Genomic DNA, 23,486 nt, shown 5'->3' with positions numbered 1-23,486 from the left:
TGCAGCTGATTTTTGTCTGATAGTAATCCATTAATTCCAGCGAAAAACAATTAGACCATGTCCAATCCAGATACGGATCAGCTCTAAGACATATATATAAAGACATACTGACAAATAATACAACCCAGAGACTATCTCCCAAACACATGCAAATCTGCTTCGCCGGTCGCGGGATCCGAGCGAGCCATCGCCGGGAGAAGACAAGGCCGTACAACGCTGCTGTAGTCGTCTGTTTGGTCTCGGAGCACGCGCTAGCGTCGTCGTCTCGCGAAACGACATAGCACTCATCTCTGGGCATCAACGGGGTTTCTTTGCAAAAAGTCCATCACCGAGACGGCAAAACAACAGCCCGCTGTAACATACTCCTCTGTCCATCCATACGTAAATATAAGAGCTTTTTTACTATTATTAAAAAAGTAAGTCAATGTATTCTATTTTTAAGTGTAAAATAGGTGGTACCTTGAGGTACCAAAAATTTATACTAAAATTCTTGATACCTTGAGGTATTTTTTAAGGATGTTAAAAGGCCCTAAATATAAGCATTACTTTTTAGATTATGCAATAGAGATTAAAATTAAGAAAAAAAACTCTGTACCTCTGAATAAATAAGGGACTGTTAGGGGGATGCGAGGATGAATGGATAAGATAAAATATGAAAAAAATTAGATACGGATTATTACTGTAATAGTAACTGCAGTGAGTTCCTAGCAAATGTACATCTTTAACATGATATTTACAAGTCAAATGGATGCATATTTTACGTTATTACAATCATGTTGACATGCTCTAAAAATGAAAACCAACATGCAGATCCAACATCACTTGGCAGTACGCAATGCCGCCTTTACAGGATCCCCGAGCAATTGTGCAGAGAGCACCGAGAAGAACACGTTCCAAGCTACGTATCCATCGGTCCATATCACTATCAGGAGGGGTTGCCGAAGGTCAGGTCCAACGCATGGAAAGATTACTGCGTCAGAATAGTCGAAAGTCTGTTGCCGCCATCTCAGCACGAGCACGAGCACACCTTGCTCGACGCCATGGCCACGATTGAAGAGCAGGTGAAGCTGTACTACGATGACCTTGACCTATGGTCGTCGTTCTCGTTCAGCAACAACGGCCAAGCTTTCCGCGAGATGCTGATGAGAGACGGATGCTTCCTACTAGTCACCCTGGGGGTGCTCGCACAAGAGCCGGAGCTTGATATAGACCTGGGAGAAGAAGCAGTTGGAGCTGACGGACCATTACCTGTCATGACAACCCACAGCAAGTGGGATCACCAGTTCTGGTTCGATGACATCGTTCTCTCCGGGAACCAGCTCCCGTTCGCCGTGGTGCAAGAAATCTACCGTCTCATTAGACCTGGAACCGACCGGCAGGTTCCCCTTCAGAACATCGGCATGTTCATCCAGCCCAAGCTGGCGCCACGGTACACGAGGAGGCCGGTGAGCAACCCGGTGAACGCCGACCACGTCCTCCACCTCTGCCATGAGCTGCTCAAGCCAACGGTGACGACGGTGAGCCCTCGGGCAAGCGAGGCATCATACACGGACGACCGGCAAGAAGATGGCGGCGTGGGCAGGTGGCGAAGGGCGACGGAGTACAGCTCTCTGATGGTGACCTTCAGGGAGAGGGATCTCGTCGGCGGCGACGCGCAGTGCGTCACGGACGTCAGGGTCCGCGGCGACCGCGTGGTGGAGATACCCAAGCTGGAGCTGGACCTGCCGACCTGGCGGCTGCTGCGACACCTGATGCTGCTGGAGCAGATGAACGAGCACCTCGGCGACCATGTGACCGCCTACTGCACCTTCATGTCGCAGATCGCGTCGACCAGCGCGGATGTCAGCCTGCTCAGGGAGAAGGGGATCCTGGAGCACTGGGAGGCCAGCGACGAGAGGGCGGCCCAGAAGCTGGGCAAGCTCTGCGATCAAATGCATTTCAACCCGGACGAGGGCAACTATCTCGAGGCAGAATGGCGTGCGCTCGACAGGCACTGCAGGAGATCGCGGTCGCGTCTGTGGGCGAAGCTGTGCCGCTACAAGGATTGGAAGAACCCGTTGGTGCTGCTGGGCATCCTCGTTGCTATTGTCATACTTGTGTGCGCGATACTTCAAACGATCTACGCCATCTCGTCCTACGACAGGGATAAGATGACCCAGCCGTCCAGACTGCACATCCCTTAATTACGTCAAACTGTTGAAGTAATATTTTCGGACCACTTTAATCGATTCTCCCATGCATGGTTTTTCCATATGTCCAAGTCGTGTTTGGTAGTCATTTTAAAATATTTAGCGGTAATTGTTTAAACCTGTTTTAGTCCTTACTTATTTAGTGGTCATTTGTTTCACCCAAGTCATACGGTGGCCCATGCATAATTATTATAAATTTTATGTATATAGAGTCATTTATCTTGATAATAATTACTTTATAATTGTTAATTCGAATATTAATATTTTTAAATTATATTTTTACATGTACCTATATTCTAAACTGTACTTGTACATCAATTCTTTTATGCATAATATTTAATTTGTAATTCAAATTTTAGATACTTCTAAATTGTATTTGTATGTTGACTCTTTCTCTTAATTTTTTTTAATATTTTTAACCAAAATTTTAGATCTTTCTAAATTGTATTTATAGATAGACTCTTTAGTCAATATTAATTATTTTAAAATTTTTAATTCAAGATTTGGATTTTTCTAAAGTTTCTTACACATGAACTCTTTCATTATTTTTCCTTATTTTTAATTGATCTGTCCGATTAAAAAAATGTCTTTTCTTTTTTTCTCTTATTTTCCTTTGATTTTCCTTGTCCGAATAAAAGAACCCGTTATTTTCTCTTTTTTCAGTTCGATCTCTATTAACGTGATATCGTTTCCGAATAAAAAAACCCGTGGCTGTTAAAGAATGAACGTTACCGATTTGATGAATTATATTGATTCAGGCGTTAATCTAAGGACGAATCGTTAATTCCACCCTAACGTTACACCTTTGACGAACTATATATGTACACCTCTGGCACAGACTCCTGTGCACAGCTCTCTCTTCTTCCTGTTCAGTTGTTCTTCTCTGTGCTTCTTCCTAAGAGCATGCAGTATGCTCCTACATGGCGAGTAGCTCTAGCTCGCCACGTACGAGCTGGTTCGCCACGTCGGCATGCACTATGCCTCTATAGTGGTGCATGTTCCCTCAGAGAGAGATCCGGTGGCTTCAGCCCTAAGTGAGAGAGAGGAGAGTGAAACCGGGGAAGGAAGAGAGAGGGGACCGACGCCGGTGACGACGTCTCCGCCCCGTCGCCTGGATCTGCCGCCGTCCCGGATGCGCCGTCGCGGGGACGTGGCCAGCGACCGGATCCGCCGCCGTCCCGGATGCGCCGTCGCGGGGACGTGGCCAGCGACCGGATCCGTCGCCCCCACCTCGATGCCGCCTGGATCCGCTGCCGCTCGACGACCCACCGCCACTTGACGCGCCGCCGCTCCCCAAATCCACCGCGTCGCCGCAGGGACGCGGCCGCCGTGCTGCCGGAGTCCGCCGCCCGCCTGCTCGCCGCGCCGCCAAGATGCTCCGTCGGCCGCCGCCGCCGGGTTAGGAGGGAGGGGAGAGCTGGGAGGAAGAGAGAGAGGGGTAAGAAAAAGAATAAAAAATAAAAGGTGGGCCCACTCGGAGCTTCATGCACTGTGGGGTGTGTAGCTCCATCCTACGTGTCACCTACCTTTTTTCTAGGGAGTGGCCTGCATAGTACATGCACTAATCCTGAGCACCTGCGTGCACAGGTGATTGGGACAGCTTGCGTACTTGCACGAGTGATCACCTACGCACTTGGGTGCTCACGACAGCTCGCACACCTACACTGGTAGATGGGCGATCATGTTTTTAGGTGCGTCTCGGCATGACTGCTCTTGTTCCCGTTCTTCATTGATCTTGGTCTTACTCTTCTTCGTTTATGTCTACATGTCGAACATTGCTGTTGGAGGAGGCATGGGAACCGGTGGTGACGCTCCTGGAGGAGGTGACGCCTAGAACGACAACACCCACGGAGGCAATGCAATTGCCTCGTCATCTACTAGTATTTTCTAGTTCCTCTATTTGTGCTACAGATGTTGTTAGATGCTTTTCTATATGTTAGCATGCTCATTTTTGTCATCATATCCTTTGTAAATGTTGTTAAAGCATATGCTTATCTTGTTAAAAGTGTGTTTATGTTTAACACTATCACTTTATTATTCACCTATATACATGTTATATTTAGTATCTTATTTTTCTAGTTTAAAATATACCGATTCATGAACATATTTCCAACAAGAATATGGTCCATCTAGCTTCAAAGCATATTCAAATGCAAGGTTATTCAAATGCTTTGTACCGACAACTCTTCTGCATGAGGAAGGAGGCTCATTCATTAGGCAAGTCGTGGAGTGTGGGTAGAGCGTATACCCACTACAGCGTTAGTAAAACCAATATATTTGAATAGTGATGATCGTAGCTAACGAGCACAGGGACATGTTTACACTTGTCTAGACTCATAAAGAAATTCTTAAGTTGATGGGTTTGGGACTGCACATGATTTTGTTGGTGGTTGATCAACTTCTTGAGAGACGAGAATGACTAGACCCAGAAAACATGAAGTAGTGGCAGGATGCCATCCTTTTATAATAGGAATGGTGGATAAAACTTTCGCTGGATTATTATACTCTTAAACTAAATTTGATCCGTAGGTTTTATGCTAGTAAAACAATGTTTTTGAAACTGGTTTTACACAAAATAACGTAAGACCACTCCTTGTATCGCCTTGTGCATTATTGCATCTCGTGTGGTGCCTGCTCGAGTACTTTTCTACTCACTGTTACTCTATATAAATTGTTTGAAAAGTATTAAAGAGAATCCCTTGTTAGTGCAATGGCGTACTTAACAAGACGCCGGGTGCAATTTCCAATTAGGTTTCGTTTCCCTAGTCGACTGCTTTGGCTCAATTGGGCCCTTTTATTAAATTTCCACCTCTGTTGTTGTTCTCTAATAAGGTGTTAATTAGGTTTAAACCGTAATATCGTTAGTCAATCTCTAGCCTTAAGTCCTTGGTGATATACTGTTATTCGGTTATGTATGTGTACTGGCTACTGATCCCGAAATTGCTACCGATTAACACGTACGAAAGGTTATTGATTTTCAAAATTGGGAGCCGACAAGCGTGGCCTCCATAGAATCTGTCCCAACTTTTATGTCCTTTGGTTGCTAGCGGACAGCCCACCCGCCAATGATCACCGATTATATTGCTGCTACCGGATGACCTTTTTCAGCAGTGAAAGAAACGTGCCACATCAACACAATAGAGCAAGTTCAACACTATAGCCATCTACAAGCTTCAATTCATCTATAACCAATCTAATAATCAATTTATATAATAGTTATGTACAAAACATATACTGCCATATCCCACGTGTCATACACACATTATGTCTAGGAATTTGTGCTGTAGCTACTCTTCTCTTTTATCTTCTTAAAATATGTTTACAAATGGCTTATAATTTGCTATTATACCTGCTCTAAAGGAACAATGTAACAATTTATTCTGGAACTCATAAATATAAATTGTGATACAATAAACTCTGTTATTGTCTATAGGACATGCCACCATTATTATTTAGGTTTACAGTACATGGGGGCCACAGGGCCAACCGGCCAAATAGTTTGATAATAGAACAAATAAGTGCGGTGGAAGAAAAATAAACCATAAACGATTCAAGGACTGAAGGACACGACCAATCTAATCGTACAGACACTTAGTTGGTTCAGCCCCTGTAATTGCCAAATTATCGGTTGTCCTCACCTCCTTCAATTACGCATTCTGGAAAATTAACCACATATGAACCAATGTTAATTACATCTATATACATGTACTACCAGAAATTTGATGACTTATATATATATATATATATATATATATATATATATATATATATATATATATATATATATATATATATGAATATATATATGTATATGTATTCTAAATTTTGTCTAACTTGTCACATTGATACATTCAAGGTTTTATATATTTAAAAAATGTAATACGGTTACTTAAATGTTGTATTCACAATCAATATTAAATAAATTAATTAACACGTCAATGCTCATAATAATCAACCGGAATATTACACATGTTACTTAGGGCCCGTTCAGTTCCGAAACTTTTTTTCCACGAACAACACATCAAATCTTTCAACATCTAAATGAAATATTAAACATAAATAAAAAAAACTAATTCTACAGTTAGGAGGAAAATCGTGAGATAAATCTTTTGAACCTAATTAGTTTGTGATTAGCTATAAGTGCTACAGTAAGCTACATGTGCTAAGAGCATATCCAAGAGAAAGCTAATATTTTGCTTTCAAAAAATGGTATTGGACTCATCTAAAAAAGTATTGGGCATAAAAATTACACACTTCGCTATCAAAAATCTAAAAATAAATAACTTGTATTATGAACATCCCAAATTAGGACACAATTGATTTTAGGCAGGTATAAATATTAGGAATGTATTTGGTAACTTGTTAGAGATATATTTTCTATCTCAATTCCCAAAATTCAGTTTTATGGATCAATTTTAGATATCTCTTGGAGATGCTCTAATGATAGATTAATCAGACTCAAAAGATTCATAGCGCGGTTTCCCGGCAAGCTATGGAATTCGGTTTTTCACTTGTGTCCGAAACCCCTTTCCGACCTCCATTCAAACGTTCAATTTGACAAAAAAAAATTATTTTACGAATTAAACAGTGTCTAAGATGTCCTAAATTATATCGATCGTATCATCAAGGCCAGCTCTTCTGCCGGCCGGCTACGGTCCGCGGCGCCATGGCCTGCAGTTAATTACTCCCGAATAGTTAGCCAACTGTACAGGTAACATTAATTACACACAAAATGTCATTTGAATTTTTTCCCCAAAAAAGCCCAACCAATGACCCGTTTAAATCTCTAATATTCATTTAGACTTGCATGACCCGATTCTAGAGTTAATTTTGTGATCTGCATTATATGGGCACCCCATGTAAGGATGGTTATGGGTCGATTATGGGTATTTCAGGGCCGGCTTTAGTTCAATAAATGAACTAAGTTTTATCAAAACATAAAATTTAGTTCATTTAGTTAAAAATAGGATCGACCCTAAAATACTCGTGGGTACATCTTAAATTCCATGGACTGTAAATTAGACAGTGTCGCGAGGGTAGCCAGGAAAACTGATATTATTGTCGTGTTGACATATTTAATTAGTCACAAAATCTGCCCAATGGAATACGATATTATGCTAAAAAAATATAATATATGTACCTCTGCGCAACTCTAAAAGAAAAAGAATATACCTTAGAGGCTGCGTCAGCGGCGGTAGTGCTTGTCTCTTTCCTCGGCAACAATGTCATCAACTCGTCAATCTTCTTGGTCAATTTCTAATTAAGCCATGTCTTTGTAATTCGATAGATTGCACGTACTTCCTCAAAATAAAATAGCTAAATTAAGACGATAACAAATACTCTCTCCGATTTTTTTTTAAGGTCGCATTGACTTTTTATCTACGGTTGACCCTTTGTCTTATTCAAAGAATTTATATAATTATTGACAATTTTATTATAATTTGATTTATTACTAAAATAAATTTAAGTATGATTTTTAATTTTACATATTTGAACAAAATTTATGAATAAGATGAAGGATCAAACATAAATAAAAAATTCAAAACGGCATCAAACAAAGAAACGGGAGGGAGTATTACGGACGTACCGCAAGCTCTTCAGTGAAATGGCGACGTATACCCTCAAGTTCTGATCGCAGTGACCCGCAACTTCGACCTAACATCAGTCAAATATATTTTGGTATGACCAATTCAGAATAGACATGAGACGTTACTCGTCGCCTAAACGTGTGCATACCAAATTAATGTTGGTAATTAAGGTAAGAACTGTTGGGTCATGTTTGATTTGAGACCATGCCAAATTACAGTATAAAGTTTTAAGTAAGAAGGACCGGAATTAACAGCATTGGTAGGGTACGTTGTCTTGGTAAGTGTATATGCCTAGTTTCTTGTGTTGTCAAATTTTAATAATGCCAATATATGTAAATGTTGAAAATGACAAAAGTAAACAATCTCTCAGCTAGGAATTAGTTAGAGAAAAAACTTTGATGCCCTTCGTGTAATAGGAAATAATGGCTGACGGTGAGAGGGGTGGATGGAGGTAATAGAAGAAAAAAAAATTGAGGCAATTGATGAGGCAATTAGTGAACCAAAATTTCTTGTATTTATGGATAATTAAATCGAGGTATTCAACCTCTGTTATATTTGTAGAAAAGGGATTATATATAATTAAGTCAAATAACATACAAATTATTGAAGTATACAGAAAGAATGGGTCTACTGGAATATTAATCAAATCAACGAGAAATTATGTAGAGATAAATTGGAGTGCTAAAAAAAGGGAATCAAAGTAAGCCCACAGAAGGAATTTAAAAATAAAACAAAGAGAATAGGCTCGGGAAGAATTGAAACCAAAACCTATTGAAGCCGGACGGAGATCGCCTGCCATTACTGTTGCACAGTAGCTATAGCTAATAGGTGGGCCCTACACCCTATTAGCTCATATGCCAGTTGTTCCTATTGATGTGCAGTAACTGCTTAGGATATGTATCCATTAGGGGGTGTTTGGATCCTTTCAACTTTTTTCTAAGTCTCTGTCACATCGAATGTGTAGATACTAATTAAAAGTATTAAATATAGACTATTAATAAAATCCACCCCATACTTTGGACTATTTCATTGAGACGATTCTATTGAGCCTAATTAGTCTATGATTAGAGAATGTGATGATACAGTAAACATTTGCTAATCGTAGATTAATTAGGCTTAAAAAATTGTTTAATGAAATAGCCTTTATTTATGTAATTAGTTTTGTTATCAGTCTATATTTAATACTCCTAATTAACGTCCAAATATCCGATGTGACAATTGACTAAAAATATCCCTGGATCCAAACAGCCACTAAAGGAATCATAGCGAAGGACATAGAGGTGTCATAGGGAACATGGCATAGGGGTGCGCCACTAGGCATCGCCTCAACCTGATTGGACTAGACCACAAGGTGTTGGGATCATCTGTGTTACCGCTAGCTTCACAATTTTTCTACTCACTAACATGTGTTCCCAATAGCACAAGAGGTCCACATATCAATGAGTGGTAATACAGAAGCAATATGGCAAAGGATCTAAATCTAACCACGAGAAATATCAGAGAAGTCAAAAAATTATTCAGAGCTTCTTTGGAAATAGGAACGCTGGATGGCACCTCTATCTAATTTCACATGAATCTACAGCACATTATGAATATGAAATATGTTTTATTTGGATGGTTCAAAGGCAAGATACAAAGGAATTTGGAGGATTTTCGAGATAGAATAAAGAGATTGAGACAAGCTACATTTGACTTTTCGTAGAAGAAAGAAAGAGATTTCATCTCACCGTCTAGTTTCCAATGGAATTGGTTCATAGGAATTTAATCCGTAGGAATTTGATGAGTTCAAATCCTTTGTTAAAAAATAGTGTGGGTAGGAAAAATTCGTAGATATTGCAATCCACCATATTTCCTATTATTCTACTATTTAAATGAGGACCTAAAATTATATCTATAGTAGGTATAGATCAAAAACCAAAATTCAGTACATACTATAGAATTCTAAGGGTGTGTATGATTGAGAAAAAATATGCAAATTTAGGAAAATCACGTGCATGACTACAATAAGAATAGAATATGAGAAAATACACGAATAATCATTTGAATAGACCGTAGGAGAATCACCGGAATCGATAGGAGAAATAGACAAAGAAAAGAAACTCCTCCAATATCGACCTACGTTAAGTCATTTCTTAGGAGTTTCAACGGACTTTTAGGAATTTCGGGGGAAGAAAAGTTAAATCCTTTGTTTCGAAAGAGCGAAATAAGGTAATTGAAAATTTTCTGTATCGTTAAAATCCTACAAAACTCCTTTGTGAATCCTTCGTTTCGAAGGAGGTCTAAATAAATAGATATTGGTAGATGATATTTCTCAATACAGCGAACGAATAGAAGCAAGATAATTTGTGCTTACATTTGCATTGGCAGGGTTCACCTATTCCCCGCGTTCCGTTGCGATCACGATCAGCGCCGGCACAACATGCAAATCCATGTCAGTCAGGAATATATAATATAATTTTGCAAATTTCCCGAACATATATATAAAGCATGATCTTAAATATACGGTCTGTCTACTTCACTGCCGTGGTACAGTATCGCTCTAAATGTGGAAACTAGCTGATATTAAATTATCGAATTTGATTCTAGAATTAACTTTAAGGGCTTCTTCAACTTTTTTCATACTCATCCCTTTTAATAATTTCTAAGAACATAGATATAAATATAAAAGCCAATCTGAAAAAAAAAATCAATTTTCCAATTAGAGGTTGGAAATTTTAAGAATAAAATGTACCAGTGTTCTCAAAACGCTAATCCTCTAATTTCGTTTTATTCACATATAATGAGGAATGTGGAATCCAATTTCCAAATTAGATTGGAATTTTAAGAAGAAAATGTTCTCAGTGTTCTCAACTCTAATCGTCTAATTTAGTTTTGTACATATTTTTTTAAGATAATGGATTAAGAATCCAGCCTTGACTTCTAAGAAGCTACATCCAGTTATTACAAAGTTCATAGATCCCTAATACGCATAAATCTGGCCCATAAAGCTAAAGATTCATCAAGCGTTTTGTACCCATGTAGTGAGATGTGTGGATTTTTGGGACGGGGTATTAAAGTTGGTATCTAAGTTTAAAACTAGGTTGCACGGGTATATGTGTATGTTTCTTAGTATGTTATTCGTGTCTTTGAGGTGGTTGCATGGGTCTTTGCATCTCTATTAGTTCGTACATGAATCTGTCCTTTTTAATAGTGCGGTTTCCTTGTATGAGTTGAATGGTATAGCTTATGGGCTTGTCAAGAACTTTCGAACACTCATTTGAGCTCAAGCTTAATGTAATACTTCCTTCATTCAATAATATACGAACATCTAGCTTTATGTAGAACAATTAAAATTGTGATTATAAATGGTTGTTATTAGGTTAGGCGAGGAGATACGTGAGAAAATAAAATGGGAGATGCTTATGATTTGTTGAGATGATGAGAATGCATGGTAAATATATTCTTATATTACTTGATAAATTTCAAACTCAAGAAGTCATTATATTTATATTTATGTATGGAAGAAGTACTTATTATTTTTTTAAAAATTAGATGTCAAAGTTGTCGACCTAGATTTAAAATATATGGTAGTTTACAATAATCATAGGTCATTTGTTGCTTTAGATTTAATTGATATATTTTTGTAGCACTACACTACATACCATGGAAAGATATTTTCGAGTGGTAAAATCGAAATTTAAATGTATAGCAGCATAATAAAGGACTAATAAATTTGCATGTTCTATCCTACCAACAGTTGGATAATTATTGTCCTTCTGCATAACGACATGGTCTTCTAGATATTTTTGTCTGTGATTTTTATTGAAATATATAAAAATAATTAAAAATATTTATTTTTCTTTAAATGGCTCATCTATAAATGTTGTTATCATAGGGGTGATATTTTTAAACATTTAACTACACATTTATATAAAATGACAAGAATTATGAAGTAGGAGGAAGTAGCTTGTTGTAGTATATGAATGATAAATTTGGACTTATCAAAGGCGCTAATAAGAAAATTGAATACTTTTGAAATGAATAGGTACATTTGTAGTATTCTATTACTATTAATAGTTTATGTTGTATAAAAAGCTTTTTCCCTTCAGCAGGTAGTTCCTGGCAGAATCTTAAACACATCTAAAGATAATGTTTTGTTTTTTCAGCACGAAAATGTCAAACGAGAAAAAAATTATGAATAAAACTATTATACATGCTTTCTTTTTCAATGTAAAAGCAAAGGTTTAAAATAAATTACGATGAAAACCCTCCAAAAACTATCTTCAAATTTAAAGTTAAATTTTTTAATTTTGACTTGTAAACACAGGCAGATCGATGGAAGTGAATAATTTGCCATTCGAGAAACTTGAAAAAGGAGGAATGAACGAAGGAAGAATGCATGGAAGAACAGCGTACGTACCATCTTGACGCGGCACGGCATGAACGGATGGCGCTGCCGCTGCCGCCGGCTGGGACCGCGGTGGCTCCGCCACACCTGAATTTGTTCGGCTTGACGACGACCTCGATTTCCCAGTTTGGTCATTTTGTTGGGGTTTCCAAGCTGGAGAGAGAAAATTGACAGAGAATTCAATTAAGAGACTAGCTAGCCCCGTGCACTAATTTAATGGAAAATTTGGCGAGGTGAACTATGTAATGGAAGCTATTATCTCGACTCTTCTATTGTGAAACATATATATAATGTTTTTAACACTTTAAATAACTTAAAATAAGAAAGTTATCTCAACTCGATCCATACCTTTTGTCCAGCTCTCTGTAAATTTGTAGCGTTTGTCAGCGTCCTGTGTCATTTCAAAATTCGGAAACTCATTTTATCCTAATAGAAGTTAGTACTTCTAGTACAAATTCAAACATTTGAACGATCTCAATTAAAACAACTGTCAACTTTATATCTAGTGAAGCTCTGCAATTTTAATATAAAATATGTCATCGCACGACTATATATAAAAACGTTATCCATTTTTTGAAATAAGCTATCCTTGCCCTTTCAAGATACGAATGAGCAGTGAAATATAACTGTAGGTTGTAGTCAAAGAGAAATTTAACTTTTTGACACTCTTACTAAAATAAGTAGGCAAAACAGATTTGTTACTTAGTGTCTTTAGTGTCTATGACATGTGGGTCCTCATGAGTCTATAACATGTAAGTCCAGTGACAAATTTTTTATGAACATTCGTAAGAGTGGCAAAAAAGCCAAGTGCCCCATAGTCAAACCAGCCTACAGTGATGGCCAGTTAATGAATGCCTTTCTCTGCTAGTGTTGCAATCCATCGACCACAGTTTTGTTAGTTCTCTTTGATCATAAGATCAAATATACTTGTTCCGAGGAATATTTACTAGCTCTATTAAAATATTTCATGCTGAAATTTCCTATAAAATTGAAATTGTGTGTTCAGACTCAATTTTTTTATAATATTCATTTTGATGTAGTTATTCACTATTGGCAAATTGCATGCATAACATTTGGAACTCGTGTAGAAGTAACTTAAGATAAGTGAACCATCATATTAAAATAAATATTCTATTTAAGTATGGACCTCACCATATTAAAGGAAATGCTATCAGGATCTTAAATAACTTTGTGTCGGAGAGTAAAATCCTCCGGCGGTAGGTCAGTAGACCCTTTTTTTTTTTTGCTTGGCTTAGGGAGTGCGGGGGAAGCCATGGGCTGTGGATTCCATAATTGGAGAGACAGGGGAGGGACGAGAGAGTGTGGAAGAAATCCCGCCAACAAGGCGATTATATAGGATAAGGCGGGAGGAACTCAAGCTACACCTATGGTGTTTGTATGATTTTCGGTGGAATCAGGTAGGAAGAACTCAACCTACACCTATGGTGTTTGTATGATTTTCGGTGGAATCAGGCAGGAGGGAACTTAAGCTAGAGTTCTCTTTTTTCCTTTTTTTTTTTGGTTTTGGGATCTCTCTGTAAGCATGGCCATCCCGTTATAATCTCAAGGGTATCCTAATACCTCGGATCAAATGGCTATGAAAGCCTAGTTAATATGAGGAAATTATCTTGCGTTGAGTATATACTAAGACCGTTGGTGGGACTGATGAGACTCAACAGGGGAGTCCCTTTTTTCCACATTTGGTTCTTGTTGCTGCCTGACACCGGTTGCTCCTTAGAGAGTCGCGGTGGCCCAACCCCTTCTAAAGGGACGCATAGTGCCAGGGGTCCTGCAAGACCCTAAGAGAGGACCCTCCTCTACTATGACCAAAGGTCCCGAGAGGGAGGGGATCCATTTGCTCCCTAGGAAAGGAATCAAGTCGAGTGGCCTGACCCCTTCCAAGGGAGGTGATCCTCGGTCTCATGCGCCACGAGCTACTGATGTGTAGACACTAATTCCCGTAACAATAACACTTTGTTTTGCCCTAGTCGTAATTAAAATGAATGTCATTTTAATTAATACAAAAATCTTTAGAAAAGGTGTCAAAATTTGATGAGCTCCACTCCTAGAAATGTTTTGGCGAGAGGCTCTTTCGAATGAGAACAAACTTTCTATGAAATATATAGCTCTTGGTAGGATCTAGAAGTTCGTTGCTAAGTACATGGGTTTTATATTGAAATCGTTTAGGGCCCCAGACAGTCCAGATGTATTTTAGAATATAAAAAAAATAATATTTTTTTCTCAAACGATCTGTATTAATGGAGATATGCATTATGTATAAATGTTGTAGAGCTTGATGATGTCTCTGATAGTACTATCCCGTACCAGAACACTCTACGGCATTTGTCAGAACCAACCAGCCAGAAACCCTACTTTAGCGCACGCACATCCCATGTATTTTTGGAACGAGAGAAAATTAACACACATTCTCCTTTCTTGTACAGGAAAAAGGGAAAAGACCTGGTCTTATGTTCACTAGTTCGTAATGAAAACTAACAAGTAATGAAAGAACCTTACGATCGAGAGAGAAGTACCTTCGTTTTTGTTTTTTATCATGGCTGCACGACGAAGAACCGCGGGCGAGAGGAGCTAGCACTAGATTCGCTGCGTGACAAGCGACGGCTAGCTTATAACTGCGTGACAAGCTAGCTGGGTGAAGTGATCAGTTGACCCTCACGTACGACTTGCGAGTTTTTCTGGGCCTGGATTCCGAGGAAAACGAATTACTTGGTTTGCGTTTTTAATGAGAAGTCGTCCGTCTGGATTCATAAATATACAATGCGTCAGATTTCAGGGATTCATGTAGTGCAAGTCGATCTGATCAATTTCGGGCTCAACTTCACGTACCCATCGCAATTTAAATTTAATTTGATGTCTTATCAATATTACATTCACATTGAATTTAGTGCTATTTGTCCACATTAGCTTTTGGCAAGGGCATACCTTTCTGCAAATGGATGTATGTCTCCGTGTCTTTCCTTGGATCCAAGACACCGCTACAATAACAATTTTCATGTACTATAGGCTTTTAGTTTCGCTAAAGGCCCAAATTTAAAACCATATCTGAAGATGGTTGAAGCCACCCGAGGGTCATACGTACTACTACAAATATAATATGATTTTTTTTATATACGACCATCCAATTGATCCCATACGGATCTATAGATATCATGCCTATAAATGATGGGATATACAATAGATCAAGCCTCGCGTGCGAATATTGATTTTTGCAAATGGTCCTCTTAATTAAGAGATCTATCTATAAATATATCTCTATTTTTACAAGCAAACAACTTAAGAGAACCATCTCTACAAACATTTTTGTGTACGTGCTTCGTAGAGCCACAAGACACCCACATCCACCAGCCCCTCCTTATCCACACTCCTCCGTCCCCCCACCTCTCTCCCTCTCTCTCAAGTCCATGCAACAGGGGCCTTGGTGGCCATCGGACGAGCACCTCGACGTTGCTATCTCTGGCCATGCGGCACAACCGTTATTGTTGTTAGCATCATCATATTCCCCTATGGACGTCGCCCACCTCTTCACCGGCGACCACAGGAGTAGGGGCGGTTGAGGAGGCAACATAGTGAACACGGCTCTACCGTCGTGCTCGATGACATCAACCGGTACGTGCGGATTCAATGCTGGAAGCAATGGTGGTCCAGCTGCTGCCCACTACTCTAGTAAATAGGGTTGTCAAAAATAAGCTCAAATCTCAAAAGTTGCTCGAGCTTGGCTTGTCCTAGACTCGGTTCCATCTCAGCTAGAACTCCTAACGAGTCCAACCCGAGCTTTGTGCAAAGCTCACTAACTTTGTCGAGCCAAGCTCAAGTTTCTCACGAGCTTAGCTAGATATAATATTTTACTTTTTAATTGAAAAGATAGTAGATTAAGTATAAAATATTATATATTTAAATAAAAAACTAATATATGTTGGCATTCTATATTAACTTAAGTCTGACATACATTTTATTTAACATGATAAACCTTAAATTATTGTTTTTTGTCAAAAAATATTATCAAAATATACTTATATCATCTACTCGAGCCAAGCTCATGAGCCAATTCAAGTTGAGCTGAGCTAGGGGTGGATTGCGAGCTAGCATGGCTCGGCTCGACACAGTTTAGTCTAGCTCGTTAAGATAACAAGCTAGTTCAGCTCGACTCGTTATCTTAGCGAGCTAAAAACCTAGCTCAGCTGGACTCATTGGAAAACTCGAGCGGGCTCGTTAAGCTAGTGAGCCAACAGCAGAGTAGCAAGAGGAGGGTGGAGGCGACAGGTGCGGACGTGGACGTGGAGGCGCCAACGAGTCGGGCAGCCGACTCCTGGTGGCTTGGAGGCACGCAGCCGGCAGGAACCTGTGAGGTGGGAGGCAACAATGTGGCAATGGGGAGTCATCGGCATCGATGGTGACCGGAGGCCCGAGAGGAAGGGGTGGGTGGGTCGTGGCTCACCGTCACGACTCATGGGCGATAATCGACGATGGCAAGGGAGGCGGCATTGCGGTGATGGGGACTTGTCGGTGGCACCGGGTTGGCGGCGCTGTAGAGGGAGGGGCAGGCGAGCTGCCGCTTTGACAGTCAGGGAGCACTGGACTGGAGAGGCCAAGAGGGATGGTTAGGCACATTCACTGACACACAGGTGACACAACTAATGGAGGCTTCCTTTGACTGTCAAAGTTTGACTAGGGCTTCTTGAGTGGTTGGGCTTGTCTTGGGCCTTTGGCCTATAACCTGTGGGCCCTCTAGCTTTGGCTCATTAAGGCTCGCAAGCTGCTCATGAGCTAGCTTGAGCTGGCTCGTTATCTCTAACGAGCTAAAATACCAATTCGGCTAGTTAGGACAATAAAATGATCTGAGCCGAGCCAAGTCGAGCATGTCGCGAGTCGACGAGTTAACGAGCCGTGAGCTTTCTATCTACCCCTAAGCGAAGGCTACCAAAGAGCTCGATAGTTGATAGGTTCGTTTCGAGGTTGGCTCGAGCATGCGTTGAGCTTGACCCTAGGCAGGGTGGCTCACTCGAGCTCGGCTCATTGAGATCTCCACCCAATAGGAAGCACACCACGCGGCCATACGCTGCCCACTTTGAGAACTCACCACTGGTGGGCACCTGCAGCAGTGGCGGCACCTCAGCGTGTCTGTGTGTTCCTTACCAGAGATTTTCCTTTTCTTTTCATTCCTACAGCCCCTCGACGGCTGAGAAACGGAGGAAGAGGGGTTGGAGGGGCGGGGAGCTAGGTCGAACTGGTGGTTGGCGATGGATGGGAGCAAGTGATGGGGAGATATTTTTCCAGCTCTACACTCCTTTATGTCTCATGCTCTGCCTCGGCATCGTTGTCTTGTTCAAGCTCTACGAGGTATCTGTATCCTCTTCTCGTCCTCCTCGTCCTTCTCTTCTCCCACGATCGGTCCGAATCTTGCTGCTGCTTGAGTAAACAGCTTTCAAAAAATATTAAAATATATTTTAACTTTGACAATGGTATCATATATGTCTCTAAAAACTTCAACTTAAAATATAACTTTTTTGAAGAATAACAAATACATAAATGTTATTAAAAAAATGAATAAAAGGACTAAAAAAATAGGAGTGATTCTTTGTGTTTTTCACGGCATATTTACAAACAAAAATAATTTGTGTAAAGCTTTTATATACATATTCTATGTGATCTAAAATCCAAGGCTAAAAAATAAACTTCAATGAAAAGACTCCAAATTTTAGGTTAAAACTTTAAATTTTGTCTTATAAGTGTAAGCAGAAGCGGAAAGATGGAAATATTGGTCTGGACGAGTAAAATTGGCTTTTTTTTTCTTTACATAATATTATAAACCTATCTAGCATTATTTATGTCGGTAAAATAGGACCGAGGTTATGCCCCGCGAAAGAAACATACCGTCCAATATATTACCATGTTCTTTTTGATAAAAAAGTCAAATCCGCTACAGTGCCAACTTTGACTCATGTCCCTCATTTACAAAGGTGTCCGCCCTTGATCCACGTGGCCCGCCCCCGCCCTGAGGGGCCGGGCCAAAGTCTGAGAGGCAACCACCTCCTCTTAGAGGGGTCAGGCTATCCCACCCCTCGGGCCCTCGGTCCACGCGCTACATGGCACGCGGAGATGAGGGGCCTAGCGCACGGCACCTCGCCGCCACATTTAATGCGTCTTGCTGCTCGCGTGGTACCACATTTAATGTTACGTGTGAACAGCGTGGTAAGTCACCGCAAGGCTGACAAACGCAATGGCAAACCAGAAGTATGTCAAAAGCACGAAGAAGATTGTTGCCTCTCCTCTCTGTGGAAGAGATTGGGCCCCGTTTTCAATGCGACCCATCATTGCCTCTACCACGCCTTGGATACGAAGGGATCCGAGGGTCTTCGGCATTTAATGCGAAAGGGACACCAGCCACGCTGCCCATGTCATGACGGGATGTGGCCCACACATGAAGAGGCATGTGGTGTCGCCGCACTCCCTTATATTAGACAGGCATTAAATGCCCTAAGTTTTCCGTATCTTTTCCTCTCCCTTTAGGTCGCATGTCCAGGCACCTATGGGAGGCCCTTGCAGTATAAAAGGATGCCTCTACCTAAGGATTGTAGAGAGAGCTCGCTAGAGACAACATATATACTCAGATAGGACTTAGCGCCTATGAGAGCTGAATCTAGCTCAAGCGAGATTACTTGCACCTTAAGCAACCAAGCATAGGAGTAGGGTATTACACCTTCCGATGGCCCGAACCTGTATACATCATCATGTTCACACTCTCCCTAAGGGGCCCGATCCCTCTTCTTTCGACCATGCCCTAGCTCTTGCATGTACGCACCCTCGGCCGAACCAACAAAGGAGGGCCCCGCGGCTTCCCGCCATAGGAGTTTTGCCCTCTGACAATTTAGTTATGTGCATTTAGATGTGTCTAACTAAAATGTTACTTTCTGCCCGTGCATGCTGGTATAATTGTGTGTACATAAACACAAGTGAGCACAGAAATAATTAGCAAGTACAACATGAAACTAAATAGACATACACAACAACAACAACTAGGGGATGAAGAACAAATATGAAAACACATATTTCTTTTCTTCAAAATAATTAATTACAAATGTTCACTTCCCGGAAATAAGAATGAATTATTTTTGTTGAAATGAAACACATGCCTGTTTGATCGTCAATGTATGGACAATGAAGTGCAGTCTAAACACAGGTGTCCAAGCGGTCAGACCATGAGCCCTGAGCCGAAGTTGAATTTGTTTTTTCTTTACCAAGTTACCATGCTTATAGGCGCTAGTTTCCTGACTCCTAACCTGTTCCTAAGTCTAATTGGATGAGGAAAAGGCCCTATATATAGAAGCAAGACCACCATTCCGATAAATAAAGGGGACCAGGGCTGTTTGCATCGACCACCGACCAATCGATAAATTAAATCAATCTTTCACCCAAATCGTGCATTAACCTTCCTTCTTGCTAGGTGTATCCCATTTCTATTCATCTCTCAACCCCAAATTTTATTTTTGAAAATATCGATGGACACATCGTCTCCCACTAAAAGCCGAGGACCTCATGTGCTTCTAAGGCCTTTGTAACCACTGAGCTACAGGTCCTTTCGCATCTCTCAACCCAAAATTGATCATATATACGATGTTAATGTATATCACAAGCCGATCACCAAGCGTTAGTAGCTTAAATGAAAGTTCTACGGTAAAAGATGACTTCATGCTACCCGGAGAGGAGGCAAGGCAAGGTGTAATCAAGCGAGCGGAATTCACACTGTTCGTCGACAACAAAATCAAAGATGACTGATTTTAGCGATCCCCGCATTCTTGCATCTGAAGTTTCTCAAACAATAGATGGGGTAGTTATTGCAAGTTTAAATAATCGATTTAATATAATCCTTTAAAACTACCTTTGAGAAAACCCTAGATGCCAGTATGGTTAAACTAGAGGATCGGCGAAGTAGTTGATTGCAAGCGGTACTTCCACTTCATGTAATAGTGACCATGTGCAATTAAAATGTTATATCAGATTTTTATATATCAAAAACATCAGCATTTACCGATAAAAATACCTAAAATTATCATGGTGTGTTAGATCCTAGGTTGACTCCTATGCATGTCACACTGGAGCATTACCGTCGGTCAGACCAGATCGAGACGGTCGGTCTAACCGTGTGGCTCCATCGTTTGGACCAGAAACATCAACATCTTCGAGATTGGTGTCTACTCTTGCCATTTCTAACTATCCTTCTGTTAGTAGCTGGTCCCTCCATTTCATAACGTAAGACTTAATTTCTAGCATGGTATAGATTTATATGGATACTAATTAATCTAGACACATATATAAATTATATATATCCATCAATAAATGAATGTAGACAATGCTAAAAAATTTTACAATATGAAACTATATAGTATGTTCCATACGAATTCTAATCCTTTCAGGCAGTGGCCGTTTAGTCCATGGCCCGTTGGATGGTCGGTGCAAGGCCAGAAATTGGAACACATTGATTCCGCTCCTTTCCTGTCCTTCGCTTCAGGGCCTGTCCCTCGGTGTGGTCAGTACTCTCGTCTTTTTATTTCTACTTACGATTATACACCAAATATAAGTTTTTAATGTTAAATTTAAAGTTGACTTTGAGGTTTTTTATCGACGATGTTTATTTTCTAACTACCTTTCTAAATCACTAAGAAAACATATACAAAGTTCTATTTATAAATTATTTTTTATTTACAAATTTATCGTCAAACAATCCCCTCACAAGTTCAAACACCTTGTCCAGTTGTTGCCCCAAGTTTACATATTTGTTCATCTCAGAATTTGAAAGATCAATGCTATGTAAACAATGCTACACATCCTGAACCCAAAATGCTTTGAAGGTGATATTGCAAATGTTTTGAAAAACACCTTCGGTATACATACTTGGGTTGAAAAGGGCACTTAATTATCAGAAGGCATGATGTGATTCATATGATAGTTTTCTTCTCTTCCTATTAATGTTTGGCCGTATACCTGCTGAATTAATATATGAACCTTAGCCTATATGAAGATTAATTTTTAAAAAAAATCACAAAAGACTACCCCATGGGATAGCATGAGAGAAAGTTTAACTACACCTTGCTTATTCTTGGAGAGGGAGACCTTATAAGGGAGATGGTGTTCTAACTTTTTGAGACATGTGTGGTGAAGAGAACAAATGGAATACACCGGTTTTGTTTTATCATCCTTGCGGAGAAGCAATTATCTTTTGCAGTTTTGTTTTGTTGTAATTCGGTTGTGATTCGGTTTTGTTTTCTCCGAATATCCAGTACATGCAACAACGCAGTGTGTAGTCCAGATAAGGTAACCGTGACTTATCCGGTTTGGTTACGTGAAGTAGATATAAGGCAGACGTCCTAATCACGCAACATGTTACCTCTATATATATCGAGCCACTGTCTTGTCGATCGCATAATAGGAAAAAACAATGTAGATTATTGCCTCCTCCTCTGTACTGCACAGTCGCTTGTAGTCTATTCTATCCCACTCATAGGCGTGCACCGTCGATCGAGAGAGCAAAGTCTCTAGAACCTTCATCTTCAACGCATGCGCCGGGAGAAGCGGCAATAAGGTTTTTGGGTAGCGTGCGCTACTGCTCTCTAATTTTGCACGACGGCTCATCTATCCTTATGCTTGAGATCTATGCTCCGACGATAACATCTGACACCGCGCGTTGTTACTTTGGTACGTGCGGCTGATCGTCAACACAATCAACAACAAAATTAGAACACGTGGTATGTATTCGTCATGTCTTTTATGTACGATATGTTTATGTTTTACTGTCTAGTTTACAAATGCAGATTGTATGATCTAGGTATCATAATTTATATGGTTAATATCATGATTTATTTATTAAATAAATTAAATCATTACGTGCTTATATATTCAACGATACCATCCATCAAGAAAACATTAAGATTTGATATTTGCACATGTCGCCGACTGACTGATGTACTTGCCGCCAGCAAACTCACCAACAATCCTCACGAGCAGTCAGGCAGCACGGACACGGGTGCCAAAGAAAAAGAGTCAGCGCAAGTCCCGTGAGTGAATATGAGATACCTAGTACGCTCTTCGGTTTTTTTACGGTTGTTAATAAGAAATTTTATGTACATATATAAAATTAAAAATTACATTTAAGATATCTTAATAGTAAAATAAGTAATAATCATATATTTTTAAATAAAATTAATAGTCGATCAAAAATCAATTGCTTTAAATAAAAATATTGATAATAACCATCGGTGACGCCCAGCGTGCGCGACTCTAGTTTTTCTCGCGCTTCCACCGACCAAGAGACAGGTCGATCCGCAATGGCCGGATCTGTGAGACTGACTCATCGTGGATCAGTGGAATATTTTTTTACTACTAACACTTGTCGTTCTCCATTCCCAAATCTTTTATTATTAATGATACATTAACTATAACTTATAATTTTGAATAATACAAAAAATTTCAACGAGACAAATGTTGCTAGATTCGAAGGTGAACAACTTCAAATAAAAAAGATTAGATACATTACGACCAGTGGAGGATCTAGGCGATATTAGGGGAGCCTGAACAAGTTAGATAGAGTTTCAGTTTATTTTTATTGATGATTGCCATAAATTTTAGGGACTGTTCATGGGGCTATAATTGCTTTAATGGGGTTATTGGGGTCTCGAGTTCCCGCCACCCCATGCTAAATTCGCCCCTGATTACGACATTACATTTTTTTCAAGAGCCATTTTGAGGCATACCCCACCTGTCGATATATGTATAGGAAAATGTTATAGACATTTGTTTTAGGACTAATTTGAACACCTAAAATCAATTTATTTTAGTTCTAAACGAGTAATTATAGACTCTCATTTACATATACGTTCGAGTTCTATTTCCTCTGCTTGAATATTTAAAAGGCAATCAAAAAGTGTGACCACACTAAAGTATTTCGATTAGCAGTGTATCATTCTTAGATAATGCAATTCATTAATTTTGGCCTTTATTTTCGCCGGTCACAGCCTCCATGGCCTGAATTCACTGCGCTCCCATCAACTCCACCGCCGGATTCTAGATCATACCAGAGGTCACCACCCCTAGCGCTAGATCCGTCGTCACAACCAGCCTCACTGCCACAGGATCCATGGGAACCCTAGGTATCGACTACTACTGCCGCCGTAGGGCCAGGACCCCTCTGGCTCCATGGTGGACACGGTAGAGGTAAGAGCGCTCGCCATGGCTGCTCCACCAGGGTGAGGTCACAATGCCAGGTCCCTGCCGCCACGCTGCCCATGGTGGACGAGCTGGAAGGCGCGT

The 23,486-nt window shown here is 40.1% G+C and overlaps 1 protein-coding gene across 1 annotated transcript; it reads left to right on the top strand.

Moving 5' to 3' along the window:
- Positions 1–1,040: 1,040 nt before the first annotated feature.
- On the top strand, positions 1,041–2,183 carry LOC102704367. Its single transcript, XM_006662342.2, has one exon. The coding sequence runs from the start codon at positions 1,041–1,043 to the stop codon at positions 2,181–2,183; it is 1,143 nt and encodes a 380-aa protein (XP_006662405.2).
- The last annotated feature ends 21,303 nt before the right edge of the window (positions 2,184–23,486 follow it).

This window comes from Oryza brachyantha, chromosome 10 (assembly GCF_000231095.2).
Source record: "Oryza brachyantha chromosome 10, ObraRS2, whole genome shotgun sequence".
Lineage (NCBI taxonomy): Eukaryota > Viridiplantae > Streptophyta > Magnoliopsida > Poales > Poaceae > Oryza > Oryza brachyantha.
This window is presented reverse-complemented; position numbering and strand designations above follow the sequence as displayed.